General features: G+C 39.3%; 1 protein-coding gene across 3 annotated transcripts in view; it reads left to right on the top strand.

Moving 5' to 3' along the window:
- The window catches only part of SPIDR (scaffold protein involved in DNA repair), a 195,991-nt gene that overhangs the window by 55,911 nt on the left and 124,735 nt on the right, over positions 1 to 15,345 (top strand). For all 3 annotated transcript variants that reach the window (XM_042029052.1, XM_042029051.1, XM_042029050.1), the window contains exon 7: positions 5,491 to 5,591. In XM_042029052.1, the coding sequence (XP_041884986.1) occupies positions 5,491 to 5,591 (101 nt within the window). The remainder of the gene's footprint in view (positions 1 to 5,490; positions 5,592 to 15,345) is intronic.

Below are 15,345 nucleotides of genomic sequence, written 5' to 3'. Positions count from 1 at the left end.
TTTCTGAATTGTTTGCTTTTTCCATTGAGATTTTATTTCCATCAGGAAAAAAAAGTCTGAGGTTCATTGTAGGAAATAAATATCTTAAGTTATAAAATGTTAACTCTGCATCTAAATCTGTCATGTTGCAAGAGCTTTTAGTTGTGAAGAATAAGCTTTAGCTTTTTGCTTGTTTTTTTAAATACTTGAGTGGCTGCTTATAGCTCAAGAGAAACAGGATTTCCCAATATTTTATTTTAAATTGTCCTATATCTACTTGTTTGCAGACTACTTACAAATCTGATCAGCTAAAATTAGCTTGTGTTATCAAAAGAGGAGAAAATTACAGAATGTCCTGGTACTATGTGCAGTAAAATGAAACCCAGTTGTCATATGAGGCCAACTGAGGTCCTGAAAATAAAGGAAATTGCCAAGGGAAGAGGGAGCTGGCACAAATGAAGCAGACTTTTACTCTAAAATTGGGACTGTTCTTTCTCTACATGCATCCACAAGTGGCATGAGGGTGTAACAGCAGCAGACTAGCCCTTTAGATGGTCATGTTCTTATGCTAATTTTAACTGTTGGATTAAGTTTTCTTTGCTAGTGAATTTCTTGTTGGATTAGGAAAGTATAAATGAAGAATATCATGGCTGCCAGTACTGATGTACCACTTGTCATCACTGGCAGTATACACAGTAAAATTATTTTCAACTTAGAGAAGGTTAAAATGTATTTTCTCTTTTGGAAAGTGTGGATGGTTTCACTGGGCCAAATGTTTGGTGCTAATAGGGGGAAAAAAAAGCACCATGTTTGTCACTGGTCACAGCCAGCAGAGCTTCATGAGGGAAAAGTCCTGCTTGTCAAATCTATTTCCTTCTACCACGGGGTAACCCACTGAGCTGATCTAGGAAGCCAGTAGATGTGATCTGTTTGGACTTTGAAAGCCAATCTTTCGATACTGTCTCTCACACTACCTTCCAGATCAAATCCACAGCTGGATAACCATGGTGAGTGATGGGTGAGCAACTGGCTCACAGGTCAGGCACAAAGGGTTACATCAGCAGTGAATGGGGTGACATCAGGCTGGCATCCAGTCACTAATGGGGTTCTACAGGGCTCCATCCTCAGCCCAGCTCTCTTCATTATCCACCTGGATGCAGGACTTGAAGTGATAATAAGTAAGTTTGCCAAAGATACTAAATTGGGTGGAGCTGCTGACTCCCTCCAGAGCAGACAGGCCCTGCAGAGAGCCTTCCACAAATCAGAGGACTGGGCTGTCACCAACTGCGTGAAGTTTAACAAGGGCAAGTGCTGGACTCTGCACCTGGGACAGGGCAGTCCTGGTTGTGTGTACAGACTGGGGAATGAGATGTTGGAAAGCAGGGCTGCAGAAAGGGACCTGGGGGTCCTGGCCACTGGCAAGATGAACATGAGTCAGCAGGGCTTTTTTTATTTCTTTAGTAAGTGCCCCATGGAGTGGAAGGAGACAGCTGAGTGTCAGTTACTTCACCAGGTAATGTGCAAATAGGAAAGGAGATCTCTCCTTGCTTTGAAATGAGAGAAGGGAAAAATTGCCCAGTCTTGAGATGGGGATATATATTTGTTTTGAATTATGTGGAGTCCTGCATATACTGTGTATGAGGAAAAAACTCAGTAGTGAGATGCTTAAGTTTTGACTTCAAATTAAGTCTGTAAAGGAGTAAACTTGGATGAACAGGGGGGTAATTTTTCGTAAGTGCCCTGCTAAATGAAAACCTTAATAAAAAAACACAAAAAGATCTCCAACATTTCAGAAAGATTGAAAATTACTTTTCAAAACACAGCAGACTCACTAATGCTCTTTTGTTGTTGCTTTCTGTTAGCCTCATTGGAGTTGGGAGATAGGAACCAGCCTGGAAGTCACAGATTAGTCTCAGTATTACTTTTTGGTGATAGCTGTCACAAAACTCTTCAGTCTTGCTGTTAAAGTTTGTGGGAAGGGCAACTACCAGAACCTGAGCTGTTTTACAGGATGCTGAGCTTTCTTGCAGTCTTCAAAGCGGTCTTTCATGTGGATATTGTTGGACATGGACAGTAAAGGCAATGTGTTGTTTTAAATACAGTATTTCAACAAACTCAGGTTTAGTATGGAAACAGGACATGAATTGCTGCTTTTAAATCTGTCTGCCTTCAGGGAATTAAAGGAACAAAATAGTTGTACTGGAAGTTTTGTGATTAAAAATAAAAAGGTTGTGGGCAGTGGAGATTGTATCTGAGCAGTTTGACTTCACCGAACAGCCTCTGCATTAACAATTTGCCAAATGTGTTCAATTTGTTCATATTAAAACATTTTGGGGGGAAGTTTGAAGTGCTGGTCAATAATCCTAAACTAGTTTTTGTTATTTCAATGCAGTCTGTCACTTCCCTTGATTACAGAATTAATACATTAGTAATAAAAATATATTTGCTAGTTTTATATACACACACACCCGGGATGTTGGCTTACCTTGTATTCACAGCCAGGAGTGACTCTGACTGTATAGTTCTCAGTATCTCACAGTACATGCACAAGTGTTTTACAGTGTAGGCACCTGTACTGTGCTGGAAGGGATGAGTAGTTTTCAAATTCTGTTGTCAGCAATCTGTCAGCTTGTGTAACAGAAAGCACCTTTTCCTTTGTTTTATGTGTTTGAGCTAAAAAGGGGATTGATCCTCCTGGGTTGCGGTGGTGTTTAAACTCCTTTGTTTCTACCTTTTTAAAAGAAACAAACCATAAAGTACCAACTGTTGCTCTGGCCATACAAATTCCTTTTGTGCATGGCATGTCCTTGAACTGTGTTTTCTGATTTCATGAGGTATGAAACAGACAGCACAAAAACATTTCCAATGACCAGCTGAGAACCTCTCATAAATGCATTCTTAGTTACATTTTATGTTCTGCAACCAAGCACATGCAAATTGCTTTATGATGTTTTCTGTTTAAACTATTTTTAACCTCATTTGGAATGTGAATGGAAGGATTATGATTAATAAATATCAGTGTACTTTCTTAGCACAGAGGGCTACTAAGGAAAATCAGAGTTTTACTTTATATGGACCTTTGTGATAACTGGTATCCTAATACAGACATGGTTAGCAAATTAGTAATGAAGCTGTGAGCATCAGTGAGACCCTCCTGCTAGTCATATCAGCCGTGAAACAGCAATGATGTTTTGCTGTTGTGTGCAGTAGCCAGAGCAAGGAACCAGAAACTTGCGTTCTTTCCTTCACGCTACAGGGCATTCCTGCTGTAGGTGTAACAGTAGTGGGCTTGAAGAAGAGTAGGAGCTGATTGACTGTACACAACATTTTCCCTGTTCAAGAAAAAAGGGGGAGATTAGGCTGTAAGCCAATAACAGCTGCTCTCTTCTGCAGGTACTTTAAGGCTTTCTTGCATTGTTTAAACTAATAAAATACATTTTTCTGACTGGTGTCTGTGGAGAGAATGAAGTAGGAGAACACTCCTGTTGAACAGTTTTGTTTCAGCAAAACAAGTTTTTGAGCTACTAACTGTATAGTGTATTGCTACAGTCCAACCACAGGGTTCAGCTGCAGACTCATGCATGCAAGACTTTTAAACAAGCAATCTGAAAATGCATTTTTATTGCTGCATTTTTAAGCCTACGTGAGCTGGCATCTACCAATTCCAGCATGGCTCACGTAAACCACTCAGCCAAACTGAATTACAACTGCATCTGAGAATGGTTCCCTGGCAAGAAGAGAAACTGGGTGGACAGTTAGTTGGAGTTTGTAGAACTGTCTTGCCCACAAGTGTTGTGGTGTGGTAACGCTTCAGTGCTCAAGTTTTGGAGGAAAATATGGATGAGCACAGTGTTAGCAGCAGAGTAGGTTATCCCATATGAAGTTTTGTGCTTGACTGTGCTGCTCTTGGAACCAAAGCTTCCATTGCACTTCTGTATTAGTTGCCTCTCTGTCTCAAAGCCCTCGTTGAAGCCAGGATTAAACAAGGTTGTTAAGCTTACCTGGAACTTCACTGGAGGCCAATATTTTCTAAACATTTTTGTTTGTTTTTCTCCTTAATATAGCAGGGTTCGTAGCTTGTTAAGTGTGGGTTCATAGCTTGTTAAGTCTGAGTTCTTTATTTTGGGGCTTTGGGGGTTTTCTTCTTCCTCTGAGTTCTCTCCTCTCTTTCTGACACCGGCCATAGAGATGCAGCAATGTAAACTGCAAAACTTCTATAGGTCATTTTGGCTTAAATGGGGCTCTTGTTTCAGAGTTCGTTCTGTGATCTGCTACTTAGATGTTTAGCCATTGCATGTGATAATTCTTGTGATAATTATAATTTTGCAAAGGATATAGTTGTTTGTTAAAAATTCAGCTGACACTGCTAACTACTTTTTATATAACGTGTTGACTTGTCTGCCAATGAAATTGCTTAATAACTAGTAACCAAAGAGATTTTTTTACAACTCACCTGAAGTTCTGCTTAGCCTTTTTAGCTCCTTCTCAGTTTCCACAGGTGTGTGTCTTCCCAGTTTCACATTTACAATGTGAGTTTTACCAAGCTATTTGTCTTTTTTAACTTAGCCAAAAAATTTTCTTCATGTGCACAAATAGTCATAGGGTGGTTGTATGCTATCTCTATTGATTCCTAAACCAGTTTAACTCAAGCACACATTTCACCTTAGTAGAAATCTTTATTAATAGATTCAATAGTACTTGTGGAGAAACTTTACACTACAACAAAAGAATGAAGTAGGTCTTTATGCAAATAACTTCTTTGAAGCCAAAGAAAAATGCTCAAACACTCCCACAGTAACCCAAAGACAGCTTCCAACACATACATCTTCTTGTTCTTAAAAGTGAGAAATTATGTCTTCTGGCTTTGAATCCAAGGGTAAGAATTGCTTTAGTGTTACCTTAAGTGTATTTGTGCTAGATGCCACTCCTCTGCTCCTCACCTTGGGAATGCTAAATTAATTTCATCTTGGAGAGTGTTCAGACCACTGAAACTGCACACTTGACCCAGCTTGTGAAATGAATCATAGGGTCAAGTATGGGTAAAAGAATATTTTTGTGATCACTCCTTGCCAACAGAAAAACAAATCCGTGAGGGAAAAGAAAACCCAACCTGTTATAACTAGTGGTTATACTGGTTTGTTTTGAATTTGCAACTGTCTCTGGTGTCTAATAGGATCTGTTCATAAGTGCAAGGGAAAGTTAGAAACCTTTTTTTACACTCCTCGTGTACTGGAGACAGGACTGAAAACATGAAGATTTTGGACACCCAGATACTGCAAATGTTTTATTGTGTGTTATGACCTGAGGTGTATGATTTTTGGGAGTAACTCCATTAGAAAAATCAAAATTAGGAGAGCTAATCTACAAAATGTAATTTTACTGTATGATTCTGTCTCTAAGGGTCAAAGCATACATACACATCTATACATCTACATCTGTCCTGTGGCTTGTCACTTGGCAAAACCAAGTATTGATTCCTGGCAAAGCTGAGCATTCCTTTGTCCTCTGCAGGGGCGGGCTAGCTGAGAGATTATGTCGGCTCCAGAACAGAGAAAGATCTGCCATTAGCTTTTGGAGGCATCAGTGTATTTCAGATGATAAAACCCCCTCAGGTAAGAAGCATTACACAATACCACTGGGAAAGTATTATACCTACTTGTATTTATCTATGGCCCAAGTAGGGGTAAAAGTGAAGTTTATATTATTTGCTGCTCTTTCCTGACTTGGGTTTAATGCTATCTTGATTGTCTTCTGAGCTAATAATTGCATTTCTGGTAAATATGAAGGTTTCTAACAACTCAGTCATCATTTGAATGCATAAGGTAAAGGATATATTTTAAGTAGTCTCCATCTAAGTTCTTCACAACTCCTTGATTTCCAGCATCACATGGAAAAATGGTGTTTTCAGCAGGTTTTGGGGTTTTTTTCTTTCTTTATAATCAACTCTTTTTCTTTGCTTGTTCTTTTTGCTTTGTGATCACTTCTTGCCAACAAACAAACATGGATAAAAATTTGTGGATAAGTGCTGAAATTGTGAATGACACCAAGAGTGTGAAGCATAACTACAGGGGTCACATCACTTAAAAAGAAACAGTGGGAGTCATGCAAATTAGTTACTGGTGTCTGATAGCACCACCTTTCAGTAGTGTTTCTTGAGAGGTAGCAGATTCTTAAGAGTTTAAGTATAAAGAAGTAGTTAAGTTCTTGCATCAACTGCTGTGTGTGTGACTATAGTCTACAAAATGTCAAGCATTTATTCTATATTAGGCCAACTGCTTGGTTTTGAGCATCTATTAACTTGCATTTGTTTTTCAGAAAGTCCTCTAGTCCTAATTTGAAAACATGTGGTTAAGTGAATCTATCATTTACCTTGAGAGTTTGTCCCCAGTTCTACTCCCAAATTTTTAAAGGTGGTTTTTCTTCCAAGTGTGAATTTGTCTGGCTTCAGTTCCCCTGTTTTGTTTCTTGTTTCTCCCTTACAGATTTCTTTAGTATGTGACATTTTCCCTTTCTGGCACTTGCATAGCAAAACCTCTGCTGCGTCACAATTTTCGTAAACTAAACAGACTGAGCTCTCTAAGGGTCTCTAAAGCATTTTCATCAGTGTTCAAGTGACTTTCATGGCTTTTTACTGTACCCTCTTGAACTGTTCAGAAGGGTCTTAGGAACAAGGATAGCAACTCAGTATGTGTTCTTCCAGTTTTAGTCTCATTAAAATCATTGGCCAGGTCTAGTTCACTCCTCAGCCTCCTGGGTATTTGAGGCCTGTGATAAGTGTTTGAGTCTGGTTTGGCTTTGGTCACAGCATGGTGCTGGGACTTCACCTTGAATTGATTGTCCAGTGTGATTTCATAACCTCTACAGCTGTTTTCCTTCTGAGATGCTGTTTCCCACTCTCCAGCTACTCTTTCTGTTTCTCCTGCCTAAACACAAGGAAGTGTCTGTGCTGTAGCCTGGTTGATTTTACTTAAGTAGTCCAGCTAACCATGCAGTTCAGACCACTGTATAGCTCAAGCCTGTCTTCTTTTAGTCACAGATTTGCTTGAGTTTGTGGTATTCACACAGTTTCTTTATGTCACTGATTAAACCATTTAATACCATGAGTGTTTACTTGCAAGTCCTGCTGGAATTGCTGTTACTCAGTTATAATTCTCCACTGGTAAAAAGCTCTAACTGCAATTCACAAAGTTAACTCTCAGAATTTTAATTTTTTTTTGCATTCCACTCAAAGGGTGCATTACTCATAGTGAAAATGGTTGATTTTTCATAAGAAGATTGTATGATTTAAAGTTACACCCAAACTGTTGGCTAAAGTTCAGTCTCAGTTTCTCACTGGAGCTTTAGAGGGCTTACATCCCTTGGCCATTTGCATGCTGTGTGTTCAAAATGCCCCCCATGCAGAATAGCACGTTGTATTTCTGACCTTAATTCCTTGCTTATTTTTCCAGTCACTTTGCCTAGATCTGATGTCAGGCTAGCTGGTCTCCAGTTATTGTAAGCCACTTTGTTTGCCCTTCCTGAATAGTAGCACAATATCATAGTCCTTTCAGTCTTCTGGAATTTCACCATTATCTGAATACTCACTAGAAAGTGACATCAGGGAACCAGAGATGTCTTTAGCCAGCTCTTTTCAGAAATGCTATGTTGAAAATTATACAGGCCTGCTCACTTAAAATCATGAGAGGTTACTCCATCATTTGTATGTGGTGTGAGGACATCCTCTTGCTGCTTCTCAAATGTGGGACAGAAATAGACATTGAATAGGCTTGCCTTTTTAACGAAATGAAGATTTTTAATGTACTGTGTAGTAACAGACCTGCAACATTGCTAACATGGTAATATTCTTTTTGTCCTAGTTTCACGTGTCATTACAAAACCTTGTGTTTGGCTGCTCAACATTTTGTTAGACCAGCTTCTAGGCTGAAATATTCCATGCTAAACATCTGCCCCTGGCTGAATTCCTTTCTTTGATTCTTCTTCTTTCTTTCAGAAAATGAGTCAGGATTCGTTAGCATTTTATGAAAAAAAGGCTATGGGAAAATACCTTGCTCTATTCTTAAGTGTGTTTAAAAAATACTGATGAGTGTCTTTAAGATGATTTAGTTTTGGCAGAAGATGAACTATTTCTGGGATATGCCTTTTCCATCGTAACAAAATTGTACAAGAAGTCTTTAGGACAAACTACTGTTTCAATTAGCCTGTAAGCTTTTGCTAAAATTTATGAAAAATGCTGAACATGCCATAAATTTAGGAATGCACTTCAACTTCACAGCTTAAATTTCACTCCCAATTCTCAGTCCTTATTCCAAAGTATAATGATTATAAAATAATCATCAAAATAGCTGTGATAATATTTTGGGGATACTTTTTCATCTAGAGCAAAATTTATTTTTGGTAATTGTATTCTTAGAATGGCCATAATGTTTCGTGTCACCAAAATGAAATTGATGTTTGGTTTGGAGAACATCGGTCGGAATGGTTGAAATCTTAGTAATGTAACTGGATAACCTTCTCTTTGCTTCTAGTGAGGAATGTGAAGTGTCAGCACAGCAAATGCATGTCACTTTCAGCTTTCATCTCTTTAGGTTCAAGCTAAGGGTGTCTCACTAATCTGAGAACCTTCTTGAATTTTGTTTCCCCTCTGTTTTGCCCAGTAATATTTTGAAGCCACGTTGTTTCCAGGACTGTTTCTGACTTCGGCACAGAATTAGAGGAAAGAACTTCTCAAATAACAAACTCATTTGAGTTACTAAAGAAGCCTGAAGATTATTGTGGAGGATTGAAGTAACTTAGTTGCTGGGAGAGCTGTCACGTCATTTTGGATATCCCATAGCGTGCAGACCAGAAGTTCATTGCTAAAGCAACGGGGAGCAATTTCAAATGAGATCGGTTTAAAGTCCTCCTTACATCTGAGATTTAAGGAAAAATTTTTCCGAAGTTCCGGCTGTCATCCCCACTAGACATTTCATACTGCAGAATTCTATGCCTTTATTTTGCTGTTGCTTACTTTTAGGTTGTATCCATGTCCATATTATTCAAAACCCCTAGTTTTCAGCTTTATTTTTTTTAAAAATTCCTGTCTGTTACCTCCCTGACCCCTTTCTGTAAGTAACCATTGTGGTTTGGCTGCCTCTTGGTCACTGGGATGAATCACTGCCCAGAAGAGAGCACCTCCTTTCAGCACGCACTTTCTGGTGTTTATGCAGTGCACAGGGTCTCACTTTGGCTGACTCATTCTGCAGGGTAGAAGAAACCTTTGTGCTTTCTCAGATTTTGACAATTTTGTGGCAGAGTCACATTCTACAGCCAGTCCCTGTGTTGGAATAGGCACTCACCAAGGACATGGGTTTCTGCAAGGTGATTGGGAATCCCACTTCTGTAAATCAAGGCAACCATACCATGCAGAGGCCTGAAGGGAGGGAATATCAGGGTTTGCCCATGCCACACAGCGTTGGTTGGATGCTTTCTGTGGTTCAGCTCTAACAGAGGCAAATGTACAGGCTCTGCCACAAATCCAAAATTTTCTGTTCTTCACAAGATGTAAAAGGGGAGTGGTGGTGCAGGCCACATAACAGCATGGCTCTCATCAGCGAAGCTGATGGTTTGAGGGTACTCTGTGCAAGGGCTTGTAGACCACTTGCAGGCTTTTTTCTGTATGCAGTGCTGCAACTTCCCCATGAAGTTTCCTGTTTGGGCAAAGAGGAGATCTGGACAGCTGAAAGACAGAGAGAGAAAAATAAACCAAACCCACAACAAAAACCCAAACCTTTTTCCTGTCAACATCTGCTGGAAGAAAAAATCGTGGTTTTCTGAGTTACATTTAGACAACCTTCCTGTCTATAGGGAGGGGACACTAATAATATTTAAAGCAAACTCATGTAGATTCCTACTGTAACTTCTGAAATTTTGCTTTTGATACATCCTATCTTCTATTGGTTTTCTTTGTCTTGCAGCTGTCATCAAAACAATTCTTCACCTTAAATGCAGAAACATTTCTCTAGCATTTGCAGTCTGATGCAAGATTTTTGGTATTTGTTGACCCAAGGTTAAGATTCATGATTGTGTTACAATTGAATTTGAGAGTAGTGAATACTGAACTGACAATAAAGCAAAACCATTGATCTTTCCTTCCAAAATGCTCCTTCATCTCAGGGAAAAGTGACCTTCAAGGGGCAACAAATTTTCGGTTTGCTGAGGCAAGTGGAAACACATACATGAGGGGAGGAGGGTGAAGCCCTGTAGATGAGGACAGGGTTTCACATGTAACATGTGGAAGGCAGAAAGCCTTAGAGAAGAGGGTATAAACAATCACTCCCCCCTCTCTTCCAGTTTCAGTGACTAGTTAAGATGATGGGAAGAAAGGATTTTAGCAGCCTGAATGCCATGAAACATGTACATGATGAAGAAAACATGGGCAGCCCTTAATAGGGTTTCCTTTACTTTGTAAAATTCTTCTAAAAACACAGAAGTCTGAGATTTGCTAGTTGTTGCTTATTTTCTTAATTCTTGATAGTTTGTTTTATTACTTAAGAATTAGTAATATAAATTAGAGACATGGCAAGTGGCCAGATTTCTTTTTCCTAGCCAACTGTCTGAACTTGTTACAGCATTGGAAAGGAAAAAATCAAATGTAAACTTGTCTTCTTCAAACAATAATCTTTGTATTGTTTTTGTTTTCCTATGAGAAACCATAATGACATACATAGTCTCTTTAAGTAGCTTACATATGTTCTTATAAAAAATGTGTAGTGTTTAAAGCAAAGCCAAATTCAGCAGCCTTTTAAAAATTAATATAAATGTGGCAAGAAGCCATCATGCCTACGAGAGACTTGTTGTGTTTCTGAGAAAAATCTTCTTGAATGGCTTCCGAAGTTACCAGCCCAGGAAGAATAATAACATTTATAGATCAGAATGGCAACCAAACGGTTTTGTACAGGCTGTGAAAACCTTGTAATCCAGAGCTGGTTTTCAGCATTGACTTTGGATTTCAAGGACCTGCTTGGTATCTTCCTGCTTGCTGAGTTTGTTATGCCTGCACCTGCAAGTTATACATGAGGGAGGAGGAAGAACAATAATGATGCCAAGCAAAAGAATGGTTTTGTTTTGATTTATGCTTGTAATTTGGCATTTTATACTTTTTACGCTTGAGAATGAAAGTAAAACTTTGTGGCTTGAACCAGAAAGTGGTTGGCTATTCTTCCACTGCAGATAGGATGTGATGTCCCAGGAGGGTGTCTACTAACTGCAGTTTTGGAACCACATTTGACAATCAGAAGTTAAATGATGCTGGGATGAAATAATGCCTTCGAAAAAATAACTGAGTGAGACAAATTTGCAAGAGTGTTGCTAGTTTGCCTTATTAAACAAGGCATAAAGTGGAATTTTGTTTGTTTCCTTTATAATTCCATAATGTGTGTCTGACCTATTCATCGGAACCAAAGGCAGAAAGTGACTTTCATTCTTTGTGCAGTGAGTACTATTCCCAACCTCAATTGCCCATAATTCTTAACACTTTCAGTGGGAAAGTTTATTTTATAAAAGCTTTTAGCTAGGATTATTAGAAATTTGACTTGAGTGTAACACCTCTATTTTGCATAGTGTGTATTTCTAAAGAATTTCCCAGTTAAGAGGAAGTATAACTTCTCAGCCATGTTTTTTAGAAATGTCAACTAGATATGTCAGGTACAGTACAAATTTACTTCTAAAATGCAGTTCATGTATATGATTTGTTTGATAGTTCTTAGTTTGATAGTTGAGGAAAAGTGACGGTAATTTGTTTTTCTTAAAAGCATTTGTCCTTTCCCCGTATCATTCCGATAGCACTAAGATAAAGAATTGTGACTGTTTAGCTGGTAAGAACAAATACAAATTGTCCTCACTGTTTTTGCACAAAGCATATATTTGTTAGCAGTTTTTCAAATAGTAATGTGGCTTCAAGCAATCTCATCTTCCTCCCTTGCCTTTTCTTATGAGTTTGTCATGGTTTTATTTAGAAAGCGCTCCTTGCATGAGTGTAGTTTTTTAATTGATTTTAAAGGAAGGTGGTGAAATAGTCTTCCTTTTGCCTCATGTTGTGCTTGCTTGGTCTCTTTTATCCGTGTGACTTGTGAGATAAGTCTTGTGGCTGAGGAGTTTTATTTTGTCAGTCTTGCTTTTCATGATAGTTCACATGTATACTTGTAGGTGTTTATATGGTCCTTATTACTGTAGACTTTTTGTAATCACAATAGTAATAATTTCCACTCTGTTCTCCTTCCTGCTTACATATGAGTTGGGGTTTTTTCTGGAATGCTCAGGGGAGCAGAGCCATTCACTGCTTGGCATTTTCCTAAGCTTCAGTTTTCTTTTGTAAGATGTGGTCTGTGTTGTTGTAGTTCACTGTTTTCTGCATTGGTACTGTGGCTTTGGGAACTTATTTATGCCTTGTGTCATGTGATTGTTATGTTCAGATGTAACATCCTTCAGCCCTGTGGGTGAGGTGCATTCTTGCAACATTGCAAGATTTTTAAATTTTCAGGAAGAATGGAAAATTGGAAAATTTAGGAGTATCTGCTGTCATAAACGTGGCTTTGTTTTGCTCTTGTTGATGTGGTGGTGTTACTCTTACTTCTGGTCTGATATGTGTGGAGGTGCACTGGCTATTCCAGCTAGCCCGTTCAAACCATGCAGAGTTCAGTTTGATGTCCTGAAACAAACATTTTGTCTCACTCTGTAGGTCTTGTAGAGATTGCTCTGCTGCTGGAGTTCTATTGACTGGCTCTAAAGAGAGTTTGTTCCCTTTGAGAACTTTCCATTTAAGGCTACAGGTGCTCTTTTGGAACACTGGAACAGCAGCATTTTAGCAAAATTCACTGGAGTGAGGTGAAACTGTATGTGTTCTTACTGAGATCGACATTTGATGCATTTCCATACATCAAGTGCCACGGATTCTCTCCTTGCAGTGTGCTCAGCTTCCTGTCACTGTATCACTGGAGAAACATAAAATATGTGGCTCCCAAGAGATCATAATTTCTATATTTTCCTCCTCATTTGTCTTCCTTATTGGTAGTTACAGAGTTATTAAAACAAACTTTGGAGCTGTATTTCAGGCACTGAAGCCAGAATGTCTGAACATTTGTTTTTTTAAATTGAGCTCCTTGATGGTTTTTTTTTCCCCCTTTTCTCATCTCCAGACTGCTTTTTGGTTGTTGAGAGTCAAAGCACGCTGGCTTTCTTCTTAGCCTTCCTCCTAGGCTGCCCTTGGCATGGCCAGTGCATCATCTATGAGCATGTACATTCAGTATTGATGTGGCTTAAATATATGTGTCTGCTGTGAAGCCACTATGTTAGGTCTGAACCTTAAGGGCGTTCAGTCTGCCAGAGACTGTAGAGTCATCTGAAGTCTTCAAAAGGCTCAAGACCTCAGGGTCTGTGATCTCCAAAGGAATGGGAAGCTTTTTTTGCCATTTTTCCCCTCTTTTTTTTTTCCTCTTCTTTTTGTTTTTTTTTTTTTTAACCCTCCTGGAATTCAGAGTAAATGCAGAACATCTTCAAAGTACTGTGTCGAAACACTTTTTGATGCCATGGTATATGACATGGTATATGACTGATGGGCAGCATCACCCTGTGTACTAAAGGAATAAACAAAAATTAAAATAAGTGCCCAGGGAAACTGATGCATTCAGTGTGAAATTTGTTTGTTCATCTCCCAGGCACTGGAATTATCATTGCAGTTTGAGCTACTTCATGTCTGGGTTACAAATTGGGGTGAGAGACCAACATCCCAGAGGACACCTGGAATTAAATAATTAGCTATGTATGTCAGAGCAGATCTCTTAGGTGGTTAAACCAAAGTGCCTCTAGCTTAGGATCCTGTTTCTGGCAGTGACAAGAGCTAACAAAATGCCTAGAAAAAATGTTAACAGGGCTAACACTCAGTGATATTTTCCCAAAGTATTCTCCCAATTACCTCCCACAGACCTCTGACTCAGGAACTTTCTCTAAACCAGAATTACTGTCTGTGTTCTTAGTAGCTCTAAATAAAAGTTTTTCTCCTACCAAAAAGTTACTGGTTGTTTTTCTGAACCCACACATACAATATAGACCTGTTTTGATCACACAATTATGGAGCATCAGGCTTTTTTGGAAATTATGCCCAAGGTCACCGCCAGGTTTGTTCCATTACTACTGTTGCCAAAAAGACCTTTCCCTGATTTCAAAGGTTCTGCTAACAGTAGCAGTGAGAGTTTGATGTTCCATTTGCCTAGGTTTGGATCAGGATTTCTTCATCTTTGTCAGAGCTTCTTGTTTCTTGTCTGGGAGGTGAGGGAGATTCTTGCCAATCACAGCAAGGCTTCACCAAAGATGCTTCCTTGCTTACATGGCTTGTTCCTCCCACCAGTCAGTCTCTCTTGTGGATTTCACTCCTTCTGGACCCACACTTACAAAGTGTAGAAGAACCAAATTGTTTGATCATGGTCCATCTAGTGATGATTTCTATCTGTTTCCTTTTAGTGGGTGGCATTTATCACAGTGGTGTTCTGCAAAAGGTGATGTGACTAACCTAGCTCCTAACTAGTACCTGATTTTTCTTGTACACTGTCCTTTCCATGACCAATATGTCGATTCAGTAGTGGCCAGCATAACTGTGAAGGTTTCTCTTCTTACAGAAAATTCTGCGAGAAGTGAGGGAGCATTATAGGCCTTGGTGGCTGATCCTCTCCTTTCAGATGGTGTTCTTTAGAGGACACATATTATACCTCTCAAATACCTCTGCAAAATTCATACTCAGCCAGATTTATCAGTGCCTTTCTGTCTTTCTTTGTAGCACCTTAAGCCTTGTGTATCAGGGATTGAATTACACTTCATGCTCCTGGGATGAATAAACCCTGTCTTTATACTCATGGGGCCAGATATTTCAAATGATCCTTGATCCTGTGTCAGTGGATGTTTTCTCTGACTTTCCAGCTGACTCTGTGAAGGCTACAGAGAGATGCTGGAAGGGGCAGCTGTCCATGTTAGGCTGTGTTCCAGGACCAGTGAGCTGCAGCTCTGTCACCCGAGCTCAGAGCACCCAGGGCTTTGCTGAGAAATGCACCTATGTCTCACACTGATCAGGCTGATGTGGGTTTCCATCTTTATCTCCCTCAAGCATTTCACTGTTTCAGAGGCATCTGGAACCAGATTGAATATTTGGAAAAGGTCCTTCACTGAAAGCATGGTCAATCACTAGAATAGGCTCCCCACAGCACCAAGCCTGTCATTTCAAGGAGCATTTATTGTATGATTTAGTGTTAGGTGATCATGTATGGAGCAGGACTGGAGGATCCTTATGGGTCCCTTTTAACTTGAGATATTCTATGATTCTGTAAGAGCTTTGTTAAGCAG

The sequence above is a fragment of the Corvus kubaryi genome, unplaced genomic scaffold (genome assembly GCF_017639235.1).
Source record: "Corvus kubaryi isolate FWS band 111438036 unplaced genomic scaffold, C.kubaryi_AGA036_p1.0 37312, whole genome shotgun sequence".
In the NCBI taxonomy this organism is placed as follows: domain Eukaryota; kingdom Metazoa; phylum Chordata; class Aves; order Passeriformes; family Corvidae; genus Corvus; species Corvus kubaryi.
Note: the sequence above shows the minus strand (reverse complement) of the source record. Positions and strands in the feature narration are given on the sequence as shown.